Here is a 20,421-nt window from a genome sequence, read left to right on the forward strand (position 1 = left end):
GTGTGTGTGAGAAAGAAAAAGAGGTTAATGTCAAACTTAAAGAAAAAAAGTGAAGCATTATAAAGAGCACTTGGCGGAAGAATTGCCATTAACACATCCTCATAGTGCGACTTTTTTTCTACATCCCTGTCTTTGGAACAATCTGTTATTAACATTTTCAATGCCAAAGACCATAATTTTCTGAGTCATTATGTTGCCATTCATTTAAATGCCTAAGATGTGAATGAATATGCCGTGGTTATGACGTCATCATATAAGATACCATGGGGCTGAAAATTGTTGGTCTATGCTTGTAGGTTTACTCAGCTATAATACACAATAAAGAGGGTTTGCAGGTTCTCACTCACTCACATATTCTGCCACTCAAACAACAGTCAGTTCCTCAGATGATCTGTTAGAGTTTAACAAGTGTCTGTTTTAAACATGTTGCTCCCTTTGAATGAGAGAAATTGGTTGCCCTCTTGTTACATGATTAACATTTGTGACTTAGGGCTTGTTATACTGTGTGGGACTGCATGCAGGCGAATCCTCACTCACCTGCATGCAAACTATACATTGTTTGAAAGCTCAGTGCTGTTATTCTGCTGTGTTCCTGGCTGCAAGTTGTTTAAAAGTAACAGAACCTGATAAATCATTATTATTTCACCACCTCCCTACTGTCAAATCTGATCCCCGAGTAAATCATCCATAGTGCATCATGTCACTGAACGACATGATGAGCGCTTCTCCTTGTCACCTGTTTTCAGGTCTTTCTCCAGCCTATCAGATGACAGCGAAGAAGCCAGAGCCAGGTACCTCTACAGGCAGTGGGTGGGACTTGGTTTGACTGATGTCCGTCTGTCCAACCACACAGTTCTGCTCAGCCTGCCTGGTTCCACACCCAACACTGTCACTGACCGGTCTAGTCACCAGTGTTTCCTGCCAAATGGGATCCCCTGTGACCAGCGTGGACCGAATGACCTGCCGAAGCAGCGGTTCTCCTACGCAGCCTATTCTGCTGTTGGAAGTCTGCAGGTACTGCGCCCTAAATTGTTATTTCCTCAAACAAATGTTGCTTCACCCTCCTGGCTGCTGCACTCCTCCCTTGCTCCTCCTCCCTTCATTATCTTCATATTGTCAGATTGTCCGAGTCCTCAGCCCCCGACCACTGAAGGGTCATCAGTAAAGGTCATAGGCAGAGGTTGTGACTTTAGATGTTAGAGCTTGGCTGACCACAATTAAGGGTCCAAAAGTATCTCAGTGAGTTATTTTCAGCAAGGATAAGTGATACTTATATCTGTCCTTTCTGTCAGAATATTGAACTGATCTGTGTCATATAGGAGAGAGTCCTTAAAAGTCCTCTTTGTCTGCACAGTGTTTATAAAACCATTTCAACACCAATGGTCTTACAAAGTACAGGGCTGGTGATTCAAGGCTGATTTTAATTGCAGTTTATGGAATTATTTAAAGCAGATGTGAACACAAATTCTTTAAATGCATAAGTTCCCTTCATGCTTTAAAAGTAAATCTGCTGCTTTCATTCTTTCTCCTCAGTGTTTCACCTTTTTGGAATCATTACTTCAGCACAATTGAAACTGAATAATAATATGATTTTCTTTTAACAAAAAAAAATAAAATTTTTGAAAATTGCTTATCTAAAGCTGGGATCAGACTTTCACATTGCTGAAACCTATAAAGATTTGAAACACCTGTGCATACCACAGGCTGGACGACATGTATGCTTGGAGTCGTGTCCCTACGAAACCTCGGAAATCCTGTGAAAGCACAAACTCTCATGTTCGTGTACCAAAGCAGGCCACTTTAAAAACCATCCTTTGAAACCAGTTTGCCTTATTAATTTCTGCTGAAATTCAGGTAAAAAGGAAAAACAATTAAAACAAAGCAATTTGTGGAGATGAAGGGAAAACCAGAAAGTCAGTGATGGCAAGTGTCTGTGTGATTTGGCCTTCATGGTGAAGGCTCCACCCAGTTTCTCAGCTCTATGCTTTCAAATGTGAAATCATTTTAAGTGAAATTAAAGCTGGGCCAAGTTCAACTGGACAGAGGAAACACTGTGCATTTTCCTACTCTGCCAGACTTTGGAACCAGCTGATGTGCCTGACAGCCTACAACTTGAAATCATCAAGCTGCAAAGAAACTGTGAGCTCAAAGCTATGTACAGCAACCTCCCTCTGATTGAGTTCTATAAACTGTATGTACTGTATGTCCTGAACTTAAAGAAAAAAAATGAAGCATTTTAAAGAGCACTTGGCGGAAGAATTGCCATTAGCATCCCCAAAATGCAACATTTTTCTACATCCCTGTCTTTGGAACAATCTGTTATTAACATTTTCAATTCCAAAGACCATAATTTTCTGAGTTATTATGTTGCCATTCATTCAAATGCTTAAGATGTGAATGAATATGCCATACTCAGCTATAATACACAAGATACCATGGGGCTGAAAATTGTTGGTCTATGCTTGTAGGTTTACTCAGCTATAATACACAATAAAGAGAGATTGCAAGTTCTCGCTGCATATTCTGCCACTCAAACAACAGTCAGTTCCTCAGATGATCTGTTAGAGTTTAAAAAGTGTCTGTTTTAAACATGTTGCTCGCTTTGAACGAGAGAAATTGGTTGCCCTCTTGTTCTTGTTCTTAGAGGTTGTCCTCTGAGAAAGAAGCCAAGTTAATGACACACGTTTATCCATCTGTGGTATCTGGAACACTTGGGGTTGGATCATTGTTTGCTTAACATTTCCTATTGACAGTCATTTCAGACCGTCAACAGGACTAAAACATTCAACCGTCACTGTGCCCACACGCCAAGCCCCTTTTAGATTGCCAGCCCCCCCCCAAGTCTGTGAACCACTGATTTAATACAACTTTTCCACTACAGCAATCACTTTGGTGAGTACAGTGACATCACAACCAAGTCAAGTGATGACATGAGCTCAAAAATAAAACAATGGTTTACCTTTAAAATCACCACAGTGACAAAGTCAGGTTTCAACTCATAAACCACGAAACACTGTAATGTCTTGTCATTTGACTGTTTGCACCAACTGACCCAGACTGCAACAGACATGATGCCTTAATCAGAGACAGTGCAACGATCATCTTTCCTCACGTTTTATTCACTTAAAGAAGGGAAAGTTATTTATAGTAAAAAATAACATAATATTGAAAAAATCTGAGTGAGCGATTAGAGTCACAGATCTTTCTTTATTTGAAACCAATATCTCAGGAACAAATTAATTCTGTTTTGTTTTAATGCAGTGCTTCATATAGCACAAATGCATATCATCAAATGAAGCTGTATATTCACTAGGTTTAAATGGGTCATAGTCAAGAGGATCGTTTTTTATAAACAGAGACATTTTCTTGCCAGGGTGCCTCAGGCCATCTCTTACAGACAAGAGGTAGTTCACACACATTATACATTACACTCAGGAAAGAATAGACTCTGCGATCAGAACAACAGCAGCAAAGTCAACACAGAAACTGTAAATATATTCAACATGATATTTGCATCATGCCAAATACACTGTAAATCTTTCCCGCCATCCTTCAGGAGTGTGAAGGTTAATGGAAGTCATTATGCAAGTAGTCTGCCCATGCTAGCCAGCAGGCGCGCGCACACACACACACACACACACACACACACACACACAAAGAAATACAGTCACACTATTTTTAGAGGGTTTTACTTCTCTGTGTCCCGGGAACAGAAAAAGGGGTTGAAGGAGACGCTTGTTATTCCCTTGAGCTGCTGCCGGCCTGAGGGCAGATGAAAAGTTGGAGTGATTCTCTGAATACCAAGTTTTCCTCCTCCTTTCTCTCCCTCCCTCTCTCCTTGTTCTCCTTTCTCCGCTTTGCTCGATCCATCCAGCTGTCCACTCGTCGTAGTCTACCCAAAGGAGGGTCACAATCATCCATCACCAGATTATTTCCTAGCCCTGTTCCTGAACGTTGCCTTGAATTAAGCGGCAGTTTGCCGGATCTAAACATGGCTTTCAGACAATTAAATATGGCGTTTGTGATGGATGGATGGCGGCCCAGAGCAAGTATACCAGGCTAATAAGTCCTGCTGTTGGTGGCAGTGTTTTCCTGGTGCTGCAGGAACTATGCACTTGCATCCTTTTCTCTGTGTCTGCCACACGAGTATAATGTGACCATGCTTGTTGGGTGTAATATTGCAATATGCAAATTGTAGTACAAAACCAAAGAGGATATATTGCACACATTCTGCTTTTGTAATGTAGTTATAGGGGCTGCTCGCATATCTGCTCTCACTTTACATGTAACCAAATCTTTCAGTCGCAATAATTAGACATGAATTGGCCCTGTTTTTCTGGTGATAGAGAGGGAGGGGTTTGAAGAGGGGACTACATGCAGTGGAGGTATAATAGTATATTATATTAATAGTATATTTTAATAGTAGAGAAAAACAGTTACATTTTCTTCAAAATTACTGTTTGAGAATGAACAGTGGGGAGTATAATTGAATCATTTGTGCACATTAAATATTAATTTTACAACAGGATTTATGATTTTGTTTTCTTCATGTTACCTGTCGGGTTTATTTAGACAAGAGTACACACAGTGAATCCTAAAATCACCACTAGACAACTTGCTTTGAAATATCAGAGCCACAAGGACTGAGTTAATAAGTTAGTCACTACAGTCAGGTGGTCAGAATCAGATACCAGGTTAAAGTGAAATGCTCAAGACTCAAGATTCAAGATTTCTTTATTGTCATCCAGCATGACATGTCAATGAAATTTGCATTGCAGCCCCCATGTTAGAAACAAGATAATAAGAAAGATAAGAAAGATTCTAAAATAAAATTAAGATACTAGAATAAAATAAACCAACATGCAGTAAAAATATTCGTAAATGCAATTAAAAATATGCCAGAAATGAAAATATACTGCGGCAATAAAAATATACTAAACAATAAACAATAAGATATAGCAGTGAAATGTACCAACAGAATAAAATATACCAATGAAATGAACCGACAGCAGCTGAAATATACTAAAATGTATATAATTTAGTTAAGCGTGTGTGTACTTAAATGTTAAGTACACAGAAGGTGCAGGTGGAGGTGAAGGTGTAAAAGTGCAGTGTACAGTGGTTCGCAGTCCTCACAGTGGGGGGCTGCTGGGGGTGCTTCAGCGCCAGCTTGTCTGGGACAGTGTTGAAAGCTGAGCTAAATGCTGTGAACACCCCTGCATTATATCACTGAAGACACTAAAGGACAGATAAATTCAGCACTGAGTTTATTTATGTATTACTTGAAGGATATGAACACATCACTTGCACATTATGATTCAGCTGTGATTTGGAGAGAGGCTGCCGTCTCTGCTCTTCTTGGGGGATCTTATGTTTGGTAGATCTGTTGCTTTACCGGCAGGTGACATTTGAGTCAATGACGTCTCGTCCGTAGATGATGTTCTACATATTACCACTTGCTGTACTGGAGGGGAATGTAGCAAACACATCAAATAGGCGGTTATGCCTCCCATCAACATTAGCGAACTTTTTTTTTCAATGGTAAAAATATGTGAGATTTACAGGAAAATATTTAATTGGTCGACAGGAGATGAAGGAAACATACAGCCTCCCGGGAAAAACAGAAGTTAAATAAAGTGATGACTCAAAATAAACAGAGTTATTAAAGTTATTGCAAAAATAATAACAATAATTATAATTTTGTTGCATTCACCCTGATATCCACATCCGATTGCAGTGAGCCATTGTTAATGAGAAGAGGGAAGTGGAATTACAATGTTTTGTTAACTTGCTTATTCATGGTTACACAGCAGCTCGGTCAAAGAGAATCAACAGTTCATGTAAACAGCCTAAGACCTTAACTGGATTCTGGGTTTGATGGGTTACTGCACGTCAGCAACCATTAGTATCATTGAGCGCAGCCCAGTCAGCTGAATAAAGCAGTGACACTGTACATTTCTGCGAGCAACAGATACATTAAATCCATATGTTTCATACGTACCATATCAGTGTTTCAACAATAGATATTAAAGTGACGTACATCAGATTACCACTACATGCATATGAGCTGCTGATTGGGTCAGTGACAGTAGTGATTCAGTGTAGTCAGTTTGAAAACGTGTTAATGAAGAGTTGTTGGCACAGGTACTGAATACCTCCTAGGTAGGACATAAGAGCACACATAAGACAGGCACATCAACAAGTTGTATGTGTATGGACACACTGTGCATAGTTGATGGTAACTTTTGAATAGCAGAATAGTAGAATGTGATCTCCGCTAAATACGAATCCTGATGGTGCATACTACATACTGCATACATCCACAGTCATCCAGTGGTTTTATTTCATCTCAGTTTATTATTGGATTAGATTCAGGGTTGTGTCAAAAAGCTAATTTGAATACTAGTCGACAAGATCATATCACCCCCGTTTTAGCCTCTCTTTACTGGTTACCAGTCAGTTTAAGAGTTGAATTTCAGATTAACTTTAAAGCACTTCATGGTTCAGCTCCTGGCTACATTGCTGACTTTCTGCTCCTCTATGAGCCAGAGCACATCCTCAGGCAGGACTCTGCTGGCTGTTCCTAAATCCTGGCTCAAGACTAGAGGTGACCAGGCTTTTGGAGTGAAGGCCCCTTAGCTCTGGAACTCTGTGCCTGAGGATCTGAAGTTTGCTGAATCAGTCACATCTTTTAAAACACATCTCAAAACTTCTCTTTTCAAAGAAGCCTTTTATTAATTCCAGTACAGCATTTTATTGCCAGCAGGTTTTATCTGTTTTGTTATTGTGTTTATATTTTTATTTATTGTTCAGGGTTTTATTTTTTTTTTATTCCTCTGTTATTTTAACTGTCTGGTTTTATTTGCCTCAGTCCTGAAATAGTTTAATCCTAATTTACTCAAATCACTGTAGAAATAATGTGTTGTTATTATTATTATTATTATTATTACTATTTTATTATTTTGCTTGGTACTGTATGTGCTGTTATTCATCTAAAGAGTTAATGTGACATTAGTTATATCTAATACATGCTTAAATATAAACATTTAGTTTATTTTATTTAGTTTAAATACCATTACATGGTGTGAAACTGAAGTAGATCTGCAATGGCCCTGATTGTTGTCTTTTACTGTGAATTAATCAACATTCAAGCAAAGAAATATTTTTTTTGTGGGCTCTTTTGTTTCTAATATTTTCCTGGAAAGGAATTCAGATTATTATGGAATAATCCCAGGAAAGTTTCTTTTACAGGGCATATCACTCTGTACTGAAAGGACTTTTACAGTGGGATCTCAAATGATGAGATTCTAATAAAAAGCCTGAATGAGTATGAATATTTCAATAATTCACAATGTTTTGTCGACTCTTCCAAGCTGACCTCTCCAGTTTTCTATTTCTATTGTATTTAGTACCGCTGATAAACTTTGTCCATTTGCTTCTTTTCCACTACAGTTAATGCATAATTACTTGATTCTCTTCAGGAACCTTTTTAAATCATCTCAATAGGATATTAACAGGAAAAAAATAGACAGAGAAACTAAACATGACCAGCATTTTGTATTCTGTGTAACTGTGCAAACTTCCGTTTGGCATTCATGGCATATAAATAACTCTGCTTTGTCCTATTTTATACTGTCCCCTTGTTATTATACCAGATTTTTGTTGTATTGTTTGACCCAAGTCTGTAAACGGTACTCAGTTGCAGTTTTTCTTGGCATAAATTATTAATGCAAAAGGACAAATTTAATTCACTTCAAATCCAGCTGGATGCAAATGACAGAGTGGAAGGAAAGCTGGGGTAAAGGCACAGGCTTCATTACATGACACGCACACAAAAATCTCACTGATGCTTTATAAATGCTCACTTTTAAGCCTTGCGGGGATATGCTGTGGGGAAAGGCCTCTGTGTAACTCAACACAGCGATAGTAAAATACTCACCTTTTATCACTTTACTCCTGTCTTTTGGATAAATTCCCATATTTGTCCAGTGCACTTGTGTAGAACGGTTTGTGAATTCGTACTACTTTAGACATATCTTGTAGTATATGTATAGTAGTATATAGACATATATATGTAGTCATTGCCGAGAGTAACTGAAGGCAATTAAAAAAATGTGCCCCTGCTGGGCTCTGGTGTTGGTTGTTAAGGTTTGTCATCAGATCAGTGCGCTCTCAGGCAACAATGACATTGGCAACTGCCCCCTTGAACTCTGAGCAAGGCCATGCTGTTACACACATACTCATGGAATTGGCATCGCTTCAGTTCTATGAGAAATCATACAACTGTTTGTACTTTCTAAGTGTTCTGTCCTTTAACAAGCTTATAACAAGTTTCACAACTGGTGTAAACTGGGGGTGAAAACTGTAAGGGATATGATGGCACAGTATTTTTCACCATCTTTAGGGTTGCACATTATTGAAATGTACTCTTAAATTCCCCAGACTGTAAATGTATTCCATCACCACCTTTACAGCAAACTGCCCGTCTCACCTGGTACATGCTTACATGCCCCATGTACAGCTCAGCGTTACATGGGGCATGTAAGCATGTAAGCTGGGTCCTTATCATCATCCAAAAAATGATGATGAACTCATGAAAAAACGATATTCAGCATGTTTGAGGAGAAAGACTGATAAAGTTTACTGGGATCACAACAGCAACAGAAAGAAGCACAAGTGTCTCTCTGTAGGAAATTCAAAGACTGGTGAACGAAACAAGGAAAATCAGGAACCCCTGAACTGCTTTCTAACTGGAGAATTAGCGGGAGCATCCAGGAAGCACAAAGGGGAAGGAGACTTGCAGGCTGCCGCCTAGTTAAGACAAGGAGTGCTGGCACCCCCAACCAATAAAGGAGAAGAGGAAGAGGCAAGGGACAGCCTATTTGGCTATCCTCTTATTCCCCTTACACACTGTAAGGTAGGATAATGATAAACCCCAGGTGAGGTCCCTCTGGGCAATAGCTGACATCTCCCACTGAGACAGCCTTAGATTTAGAGAGGATCTGAGAGGTGAGGAACTTTACTCTTTGAGGGAAGATGTAATGTATGAAGTGCTGCCCTTTATTAGAAACTACTTTTGGCCTTCTGCTGTCAGAGGCAGGAGGACAAATGGGGTCATCCACTGCGCTTCTATCAGACTCACAACAAACTCCGGGAAGAGGCAAAGATCTGGAATATCGATCAGTCAATCAAGATCTTGTGAATCAACGGCTGGTCATGAGTTGGTCAACTGTCATGGAGGATTCCTGTTGTGGAAAGGCCTGAGGATGCGGGTAGGAGTCCAGTAGCTCTGAGGCCTTCTTTGCAGCACTCAGCCTGGGCCAAAGAAGGGGGACTCTCTGGAGAGCAGCACCAATAATTCTTCCACCATCAGCATTAAAGGTTTGGGATGTCTGCTATGGATGGAGCTCAGGAAGGCGGATGTCGGTGATGGCTGAAGGTGGAAAAGGTCTAGTCGCCAGTGAACAAAGCATACAGGTACATTTATATGCGTGTGTCCACTTGTGCATTCATAATCACAGAGTAAACATTTGCAGGATTTGCCTCCTCTGTGTAAACTATAGCCGCCTTGTTGGAATAATGTACACTCCAAAAATGATATGTTATTGAATGATTAATTATATCCCACCAGAATAAACTAAATACTAACATAATTCATCTGGAAGCCCTGCTATATTATTTGGCTTTTGCCAAAGCATTTCACTTGTTATATATTGAAATCATGAATCATAAAATAAAGAAATACATTGTTTTGTAAAGGAAGCTAACTTTGCTCCAGTACAGTCAAATGTCTTTCATTATAAATAGGAATATAAAAAGGAGCGTTAAAGGCAATATGCAGGCAGAAGTTTTCCAAAACTGCCTCCCCACCAGACCAAAAGTGGCTCTTGTTGCATTTACTATACTGTTCTTCAGTCTAAATAATGAACAAGTTAATGGACAGGCTTGAGCTTCTTGAGCTGCCTAATCCCTCATCAACCATAATAATTTAATATAAGAAGCTATGCTATTAAGATCTGCAATTAAGGTAATTAGCATTATTTAGAAACAAGTACTCTGTCATCATACTTATCTCCACATAAAACATGGCTGCTATTAATATGAACTATGCCTCTTAGAGCATAATGAAGTCCTTGCAGTTTCAAGAAAACCGCATGAAGAAAAACAGTTTTTCCTCATTAATATGCAAATGTAAGCACATGTTCTCTGGAATCTAATTAAATCATCTCCTCTATAAGGCCAGCCTGCAGTGCGATTATGAATACTCTGCAGTTAATGTCTGCACCAGAATGGATTCACAGGATTGTGACTATATACTGTAAAAACAGACACGTCAGGATGGTAGAATCATTTTTTGGGTGATTTACAGAGGTTGAGGTCATTAAGTTTGATGCTTTTTGCTGTGTTTAATGGTTGTGCTCCTTGAACAGGATTTGAGTATGACCCCAGAAATGTAGTAAACATTTTGTGGCTGAGCAAGCAGAAAAATACATGTTAAAGTGTACTTTTTTTTTAATGCCAAACCACATATTGGAAATATGTAAAGACACACATGCCTATTAAAGATAAATAGCCAATATATTGCTTAACATTAAGCAAAAACATCCCAAACATTTCTATATTTAATGTAAATCACTTAGTTTACAGTTTATTCAACCACATTACAGTAATTAGTTTACATCTGTTATTCTGCACGTGCATTCTTAAGACCAACAGAAAAAAAATACATAAAGAAATATGATTTGAATTAATTTATATAGACACACACATATAATGTGTGTCCTTTAGATCAGTGGCATGGTGTTTGTGTACACTGACTCCAAGCATAGGAAATCAAAAGGCAGCCAATACAAGACAAAGATACATTTTTTATCACAAATGCATTTCAGTTCTTTTTTTTGACAGTTATTTTCAATGATGGCAAAAGTCAGCTTGAAACAGTATATTTTGATATTTACAGGGCAGTTAGGTAACACTTCGTATTCATTGTTTGCTTTAAAGTTTCAGTGTGTATATCTAAATTTTAACAGACAAATACAACAATATTGACAAACCAACTAGCAATTTTTGTCATCACTGTCACGTGCTTCTTTTTGCTGAAGTCTAATATTGTGCTTCTGTGTGTGTGCTTCATGTTTGTAGTTGTGCATTAGCACAGCATAAGATAAGCTGCTTACTAGTGCACTACACTCATCTATTTCATGCTTCATATTCCTCCACAAAGCTCAAGGGTCTTACCCTGCAGGAGCGACGGTAGCCAGCTACAGCACAGGTACCTGTGCAATGACTCATGACATAAATGTGCTTTGATGAATTCCCACATAAAACTGCATTTTCCTCGATTTCTTTCAAACCAGACGGTGATTTTCAGGAGTGTATGACATGTGAATTTGACCAAGTTTTGTTCCTTTAATCAATAAAGCCACATCTCTCGACTTCAGGTTTATTGTAGTTCAACCTACTGCCATGTGCAGGAAGTGGTAGCTTGTGAAGACTCTGAAAATGGCTTTCCCAACACTGGCCCTCCCCTTGCCTGCCTCTCCTTGTTGTCTGACACAATGACAGTGTGATTGTGAAGGCACTTCATTTACTTGATGTGATAAGAGTTAATTACAGGGTGGATTTGAGCAGCCTTCAATCAGCAGACTGCAGAAACAATCCACGACCTCCTTTGTCTCCTCCCTGTGTGTCTGCGCTTCTTTTCTTTACTGTTTCCCATCCCTCCACATTCTCTTAAGACAGAGCCTAAGAAGGACACAGTCATGCTTACTTTTTTCTCCATTTCAGCCTCTTTCCTTCCGCTGTACCCTGTTTAATGTCTTTCCATTCATTGTGGTGGTGATTCTACATTTTCTATATATTAGGACCCATTTTTATTAAAGCTTATTTGTGACTAAAAACACTTTTACTGCAGAGTTTTCGAAGGAGAGCATGTGACATCACTGTTTCATGACGCTTAGTAGAAAGCTGCAGTATTAGGTAAGTGTAAAAACTGCAAATAAAAAAATTAGCAATGTGTAGGACCCCATATTGTATTTTAACTGCTGTAAATAAGTTTTTCTTTATGGCAATTAAGCAGTTGACATGTGACCAGGGTGAGAGTGATTGCGTTTAAAATGAAATCCAAAGTCTGCTCTCACTGGGGATGAGTCGCTGTGATAGCGATCAAAGTTTGATTTTTTCATGTTGAAATAGTTGATTCTGACAGAATCATCGCTGTGGCAAAGCTGCATTTTCCCCCTTACAAAAAAGTGACAGTCTGCAAAAAAGTCATATGGTCAAAGCCAAATTATTCAATTTTCTTCAAAACAGTAGCTTAATAAACTCAATATCAACAAGTATTCCCAAAGCACATTGCTGGATTGTCTCTGCCTGAACGGCATCTCCTGGCAGCAGCTAACAGGTTAGGGCACCTCTGCAGCGCTCATCAAGATAGAAGCAATTTCCTTATAAACTCCTGATAAAATGCTTTAGCTCCCACTCCTAAAAGCAGGACTAAGATTATGTGACTTTGACTCTTTTTAGCCAGTTAGGACTGGTTTCCTTCTCTTAGATGCGTGATAAATTCAGGCCCTGGTCAATTTTGACGCCCTCTGTTATGATGAGTGTGTGGATGTAACGTTAATGATCAGCTTCAGGAGTGAAACTTCCCTCCTCTTAAAAAGCTGCCTCCTCAAATAAAAGCCTGACACAATGCACTAAATGCTGTTCAAAATCAACAGGATGCAACTGTGGCAGACACAGTGAACGTTTATAATATTATGGGGTAAAAATGGTCAAAGATATTCAACACAGAGCCCATCAACATATATATATATGGGCTTCCTCATCTTCCTTCAAAAACTGAACCAAAATCCTCGTGTTGAGAGAAAAAATCCATCATCTCAGCAGGAGAATGATGCTCGCAGCTTCAGCCAGACAGAGACCACTTACATTGTTAATTTCATTACCTCGCCAGGATGAAATGAAAGAAAAAGGGGAGGGAGAAGAGAGAGATGGATCTAGTTCAAGGAGCACCATCTCAGTGCGTCCAGAGATCCTCCTGTATTTCAATTTGCTGCGTCTTGTACTGTTCCATGGTCTGCAGTTTAAATGGAGGACTTTTATGATGCAAATGCAGGCAGGAGCGATAAATCTCTCTTGCTCTCCTCTCCTGGGCTCCCCTGATGCTCTCTCTCTCTCTCTCTCTCTCTCTCACTCACACACACACACACACACACACACATTCAGGGGCTCTCTCGCCCTCTCCTTCGCTTTCTCTCCACTGCAGCATCGTGTTACGCTCGCCCCCAGGCCACATGAAAAATGAATCAGGCCCAGGTGACGCAGTGAGGGGGTGGGGAGGGGGAGAGAGGGGTGATGGAGAGAGAAACAGAGAGGGAAAGAGAAAGAGAGACCCCAAAAAGTAATGCTTTGACTTTCAACAACTTCTAGGCCACTTCAATTTGGTAGATGATAACACTTGCTCCGTCACATAGACACGTGCACCTACACACAAAACACACTTGGCCGGAGTAATTCCAGTGTGCTGTAAGTAATCCAATTGTGTTGTCTGTCAGTGCGATGTTATTGATTAGAATGACTACATTAGGACTGATTACATGCACACTGGCAATTCATTAAATCCTTATAATCACTTCTAGAAAGTCTGTTGTTCAAGTTCCACACACTGAAGTTTGGATTGAGTTTTTGTCATGAATTTCATATCTGTGCCCAGAGATAACCCTTGATCCACAAACCAGGTTATTTTCTCAGACTTTAAAAAGCTCCTCCAGAGTTACAGATTACATTAGACAATGGTTTTCACTGGCTGACAAGTACTACCCATGAATAACTGACTCCTAAAAATCGGTGGAGTGGCTCTGGTATTGTCTTAACATGAGCAGCCAAAGGTGAATTTTGCCAAATAAAAAAATAGCTATAAGTTAAAGCTGGAAATTACTGTTCAAAAGATGATTTGGGCATATAAACACATACGTGACGTGACACCTGGGTGACAGATTGTGCACAAACATCTTGAGAAAATGTGATTACGTGTGATTTCAGTACCCGCTGATCCCTGAGCCTCTGTGGTTTCTCCTCCGCCAGGGAGAGGTGGTGGACGTCCAGTACGGCAGTGTGGCTGATCTGAGGAGAGCCAAAGACAGCCTGAACCTCACCAACCAGATTGCTGTGGTCAAGCTTGGCCAAGCACCTTTGCTGTACAAGGTAAGATCAAATCAGAGCTCCGCAAAGAGCTACTGCTCTGCTCTGCTGATAAGAGAATCACACATGTGATTTAACGCTGTACTTGAGATCTACCTGATACTATAATCCTGCAGCAGGATAAATATTCACTCAGACTCAGCAATGAGATCTTCTTACCTTTAAAATGAGTGCAAGCGTAAGATGTGACAAAAAATGATTTTCACATAATGAGAGGGTTTAATCTTGGGTATGTTAATATACTTGCATGCTACAGCTCACTGCCCTTTGAAGAAACCAAGTACAGCTTGCTGCACTGGGATTTGTATACTGAACAGGGTCTAAGGTGTATGACTAGCCATGCATCGCTAATTCTTTATGAATCTTTATTCTATTTTTTATGATTTTTGCCTTAAATGCATCATTTCTGACTCCTGCATCTGCACCTCCTCAGTGCTACGTTGTCTGAACTCATTTGCCTTCATGAGAAATAACATTAGTGATGCATTGATTGATTAGGCCTGTTCCTGCTTGGACGTGTGCCATGTTCAGCTCAAAGCGGTTTTCCAATCAATTAGAAGATGACAGGGAAAATATCAATTCCAGTCCAGTTCATCAAAACATAAACATCTACTTACATGTTAATTGCTGATAAATTTGTCTTCATTTTCTATTAAATTAAAAGTAGTTCAACTGTATGAACCTGAATACGCTTCATGTGTACTGCAGTTTTGACTGATGGAAATGTATCCTGCACTGTAGCTTCTGACACAATTATATCCACTTATGTTAGATTTCTGAATGAATATGGACACACTCTAGTCAAATTTTCTGTGATACTATTAAACTGTGATATAGAATTGTTGACAAAGACTTATACCATGTTGTACCACTGCTAACCTCTTGCACCAGGCGTATGATGCAAAGACCAGTGCAGAAACTTGACCTCCCTTTCTTCTTGCATTGGTCAGTAAGCAAACTAACCTAATCTGACAGACTGTTTGCAGTGATTAAACTAGTTTGTGTGAAAACATATGTTTGTTACTGATATTGAATGATTGTTTGACAAAGAGATATTTAGCATCTTAGCATCAGCACTTACCACAACAATTAAGTTAAAATTCTGTGCCTGTGTTTATTGAAAGTCTGAGAATTAGCTGTAGCTGTATGGACCTTGAGCTGGAATTGTTTTATTGTTGTTCAAACAAAAATAAGAATGCAGGAGAACCCACGATGGCCACGAAACTCACCAAAAACATGACTTTTACCGTGTAACACACATACATGCTGTACATTCATATATTAATCAATCTACTTTTATTTGTCATCTCATGCTTTCATGCACATCCCATGAAGAGGCTGACTAAGACATCTGAGCAACGAAAAAGACGGACTACTTTCTTTCCCCTGTGGACATGACTGATTACATTTTAACCCCAGAAGTGAACACAGCTGTATTTAATGTTATATACATGATGAAACACCACATCGTTATGTCCTAATTAGCATAAATGAGTCATCTGATATTAGACATTTTCAGTACGACTAGAGACTGCTGTGGCCACTTCTGGATTGTCATTGTCTGTATGTGATTGGAGAGACCTGAATGTGTTGATACTCTTTGTATTAGGCAGATCCTGTTAGCACACTGGTGTCTGCAGCCAGCAATGCAATTTGCACCCAAAGCATCACCAGAAATGATCTTTCTTAAACCTAACCAAGAAGTTTGGTGCCTAAATCTAACCAAACTGCAGCTGAAAACTGAAAATCTTCTGATATATTTGTCAAATCATAATATCAAATAGGAGACAATATGCAAAGAATGCTATTTAAAAAATATCTTATTATATCTTATTATTGATGTACTTGATAGAGTTTATGTTCATGTAATGCTGACATGGGTGTTTTGTAATCACACCGCAGGGACCTACTAAGGACCTTTAACTTTTATATTTTGGTTGAAAATTTCACTTATTGCAGTTCAATGCATATGGGCCGTGCATTTGCTAGAAAATCATCATTGCTTTATTCATACAACAGCAATGCTGAGCGTGCCTTTAATTGATAAGTGACAGACTAATAAGCCATAACAGGAGCAAATGGTGGCTACCAAAAAAAAAAAAAAGACAGGAAAATAAAGAGGGGTCACCATACTGTATTTACATATTCACAGTTAGACTTTTAAAACCCCATTAAATCAGACTGCACCCTTCCAGCAACAGGCTGCTGACCCATTTTTCCTTCTTGCCCACAGTTTTTGACAAATTTGATCAGGTGTGCTTCATAATGTCTCTGTGTGTCAACAGCTGAGAGAAATGATCGCCCTTTACATATAAATGTGGACGATGATTGATGAGCCTTGTACTCTCACTAATGAGTGTGTGACTGCAGGCCCAATGTTGCACACACAGCTAGATTTGTGTTTGATACACACATGGAACACATGTTCTGACCATGTTAGCTGAACTCATTTGGTTCCATTAAGGGTTTTTTTTGTATATCTCAATACTGAGTTCACTTAGACAAAACACTTCACACAGTCAGCGCAACAGAAGTCAGTGTGCAGTAAACTCTTGATCTTGGATCACTTGTCATTACTTTGACACAAAATGTGGTCACATCTCTCAACATTCATGAAATGTTTTCTCACTCAAACTCAGCCACCCCCAAAACTCTGTGTATTTGTACTCCATTCTGCACATTTACACTAAACTGTTGAAACTGTTAAACATAACACAAAATAACTGTTAATCAGACTTCAATTTACTACATTCTGTTGCATCTACGTCCAAAAAGAAATGTTAAAAAGAAAGAAAGAAAGGAAGAAAAATGCTGGATCTCTGCAGAAGATTGCCAGGGATGGATGAACAAACATTCCCGCCCAGGTGTATTGCAGGTGAGGACATGAGGTGCAGATGAGATGTGGAATAGAGCTTGTGGCCAATATATATATAAAAAAGCCTATGAAGTGTATAGAAGTATTGAGTACTTAGCTACACGTTGACAGAACCGAGAACTGTGTTGACTTTTAAAAAAAGTGAACTCAGCATAGAAAAAAGTGTAATACCATCTAATTTCAACATCAATAGAAAATCATAATATGATCCTATCTCAGCATATTGTCGTATTCCAGCAGTTATTTATAATACATGTGTTGTTTCTTGCTTCTCATCGTAATCTGTGACGTCCAGTCAGCACAATGTCAAGATCTGTGAGCATCAGTTGGAATTTTTCTGCTGAAAGTTTTCGTGCTGATTAATGGTTTTCAACACATTTGTCATGTAGTTGCTGTCAGTGTGAATGTCAGGGTGTGTTCTGCATCCGTGTTCTTATGAGAGCAAGTGTGCAAAAGCACGACTTTCCCATGTCTAAGTGTGTGTATGTGTGAAAGTGTGTGCATGTCAGTGTCCAGACCACACAGCTTACACTGTGTGTGTGTGTGTGTGTGTGTGTGTGTGTGTGTGTGTGTGTGTGTGTGTGTGTGTGCAGTGTCCCTGTTCACTGAAGGACAGAGTTGTGATGAGAGGAGAATGACCGTGGCTGGTGTCACATATTCAATAAAATAGTCATCTACGCTCATAAAAAACAAGGACGCTACATCTCCCTTGGACAACAATGAAATAGTGCTCTGCACAGCAGCAGCTGCAGCACACTGCCTCCCAGCCAGCTACTGTTGTCTCCCAGTGATGCTGGCTAACTAAACAGCAACATATGACCTTTGACTGTCATGAGGAAAACAGCCAGTCATACAAACCAATGTTTACTTCAGAAAGATAATAAACAGGAAATCACTTCAGTATTCATAAACGCACCTTCTTTCTAAATATATTCGACAAGGAGCATTCGATATAGAGCCAGTTGTGGTCGTGTGAGGTGAAAAACAAAGCAATACAACATCACATTACTGATGCACACTGTTTGACTGCCAGCTGATCTCATGGACGCATTGTGCAGAAATGACACCGCTTTCACACTTATATCCATTGGCTACAAAGATACACACACACAAACAAACATGCACCATTTTTGTACTCAGAAATACTTGTAAATAAAAATACAACTGCTGCTGACTTGTTGCACACATGCTTTCTGGGAGTACGGAGACAATCCCACAGAGAAGCAGCACTGAAAATGTGATCCTTGCAAAACCAGCGATGTCCAGTAGTCTACAAATTCCAAAAATATAATGTATATTTAGGTACAGACTGAATGGAAATGTGAAAAGGGGAAGCCAATGATGAAGCTTCTCTAGCCCACTCATTTGCTATTCATTCTTCCCGCTTCCATTGATCCTCTTTCCAGCAGCAAATGGGATCTCCGACAAACCGACTGCGCTCTGCCTGCCCAGCACCAAAAGAGACAGGCGAAGTTAGTAACAGCTAGTGAACATAGTGAAGCATTTACCCACTTAAGAGCCAGATATTTCCCTTGCTTTGCTCGAGAAATTGTATATGTAGAAATTGGCAGTTCCTCCTAAGTGAATCTGTGTTTGAATCATTTAGTGTGTTGGTGCGAGTAGCTAACATTAAAACACAGTGTCAAATGTTTTTGCACGTCTTTGTGTGTTTGTGAGAGTTTGGATGCATCGTCTCTCTTTCTTACTCACTGTGCCTTTGTATTTTTGTGTGTGTGTGTTTGTGTGCAGCTATCCCTACTGTCTGAGCTGGGTTTTGGAGGTGTTTTGCTTTACATTGACCCATGTGATGCTCCCCCTGGCCACCAGACCTGGCATCAAGCCTTCAGAGTCACTCTCAACCCTGGAGGAAATCCTGCAAATGGTGAGTGTATGTGGCTCAGTGAACAGAGTGTATTCTTCTATGTAAAATCCACTTTTAGTTATCTATTCAAGTTCGGAAACACAGATGAGAATATTAGTTTTGGCTGGACTAATCATAAATGATGTAAAGTAATCATCAAAAACAACTTTATTTTATTAGTGGCTACGCGTTTTTTCATCTTCCGCCAGAATTTCGGTGTGTAACTAGTCCCGCAGCTTTAAGAAAGCCCTCACAAACTATATATCAAAACATGCCGCTCGATCGGGAATGGTGTGCTATGACTTTTATAGCTCTTTCGACAATAATTCGCAAAGTATTCGCAAAAAACTGCGAAGAATTTCCCATAAGAAATGAATGGGAAGTTTCCTCAAATTTCAGCCCGCTGTCCGCTGCTTCGCCATACTTTCTCCTAGAGACTTCATTCAAAGTTTAAAACGTAGATAATTTTGTCGGCTCAAAATGAACCTCGACACATTTTTTGATATCTCTTATGGTTTTCGAGCTATGACCATCTGAAGACCATAAAGTTTCTCAAAAAAATGCTCAGAATATCTTCCCCTAGAGTGGATGACATCATCAGTTAGAGTGAAAGAGCCAGTGAGAAATCGCCTGAAATTTTTTTCTAAAACTGCCGTAAAATCCAAACGGTGAATAGGAGACACATAATTTTTGGATCTTTTTGTCGACAAACCTTTCTTCTCTCATCAAATTTCAATTTTAGAAGGTTAGCCCCCACAAAATTTAAATAAAGAGGGATCTTGCACCAGCTGCCCTGCTCTGCTGCTCCATGTAAGGTGTGCTCCAACACACCTGATTCAAATGCTCAGCTCGTTACTGGGCTCTGCTGAGGCCTGATAACGAGCCATTCATTTGAATCAGGTGTGCTGGAGCAGGGATACATCTAAAACATGCAGGGCAGTGGTACTCCAGGACCAGTGGTATAGATAACACCAGCAGCCCCCTCTTGCCACTGTCAAAATTTCGGCAGTGTCAAGTCATTTTTGGGCTTCTTGTGACAGTACACAGTTGCAAAATTAGCTAAATATAAGTATCTGAAAGTTTATACCCTGAAGGACAACATTGAAGCAAAGATCACATGCTCATCACCTTTCATAAAATTACACAAAGCTACACTAGGCTCTGATTTATGGTGAGACAAAAACAAAAAGAAGAAGCAGCCACCTTTTTCCACTATGATAAGCCAAAAAAAGAAGAAAGAAAATTAAAAAATACAATGATATTTAAGCTGTGGGAAACAGGCACATCTCAGTTCAAATACAGTTCTCTTTGGATTCTGTTCAATGCTTAAAACTTAATCACATTTCCTACCTTGGCCTGAGGCAGAGGACGTTATATCTCTCTTTATCTCTGTGACTCTGTTCTACTGTATTTAAATCACCCTCCCAAGATAGATGACCTATCTGACACTCAGTCTTGTCCCCACTTCCTGTTTTTCTGC

General features: G+C 39.5%; 1 protein-coding gene across 1 annotated transcript in view; it reads left to right on the forward strand.

Annotated features, from left to right (window-relative positions):
* Positions 1–20,421, forward strand: part of LOC121606000 (inactive N-acetylated-alpha-linked acidic dipeptidase-like protein 2) — a 472,539-nt gene that overhangs the window by 232,181 nt on the left and 219,937 nt on the right. The window contains exons 6-8 of the mRNA XM_041936153.1: positions 747–1,014; positions 14,089–14,208; positions 18,830–18,962. Coding sequence (XP_041792087.1) covers positions 747–1,014; positions 14,089–14,208; positions 18,830–18,962 — 521 coding nt within the window. The remainder of the gene's footprint in view (positions 1–746; positions 1,015–14,088; positions 14,209–18,829; positions 18,963–20,421) is intronic.

This window comes from Chelmon rostratus, chromosome 4 (genome assembly GCF_017976325.1).
Source record: "Chelmon rostratus isolate fCheRos1 chromosome 4, fCheRos1.pri, whole genome shotgun sequence".
Lineage (NCBI taxonomy): Eukaryota > Metazoa > Chordata > Actinopteri > Chaetodontiformes > Chaetodontidae > Chelmon > Chelmon rostratus.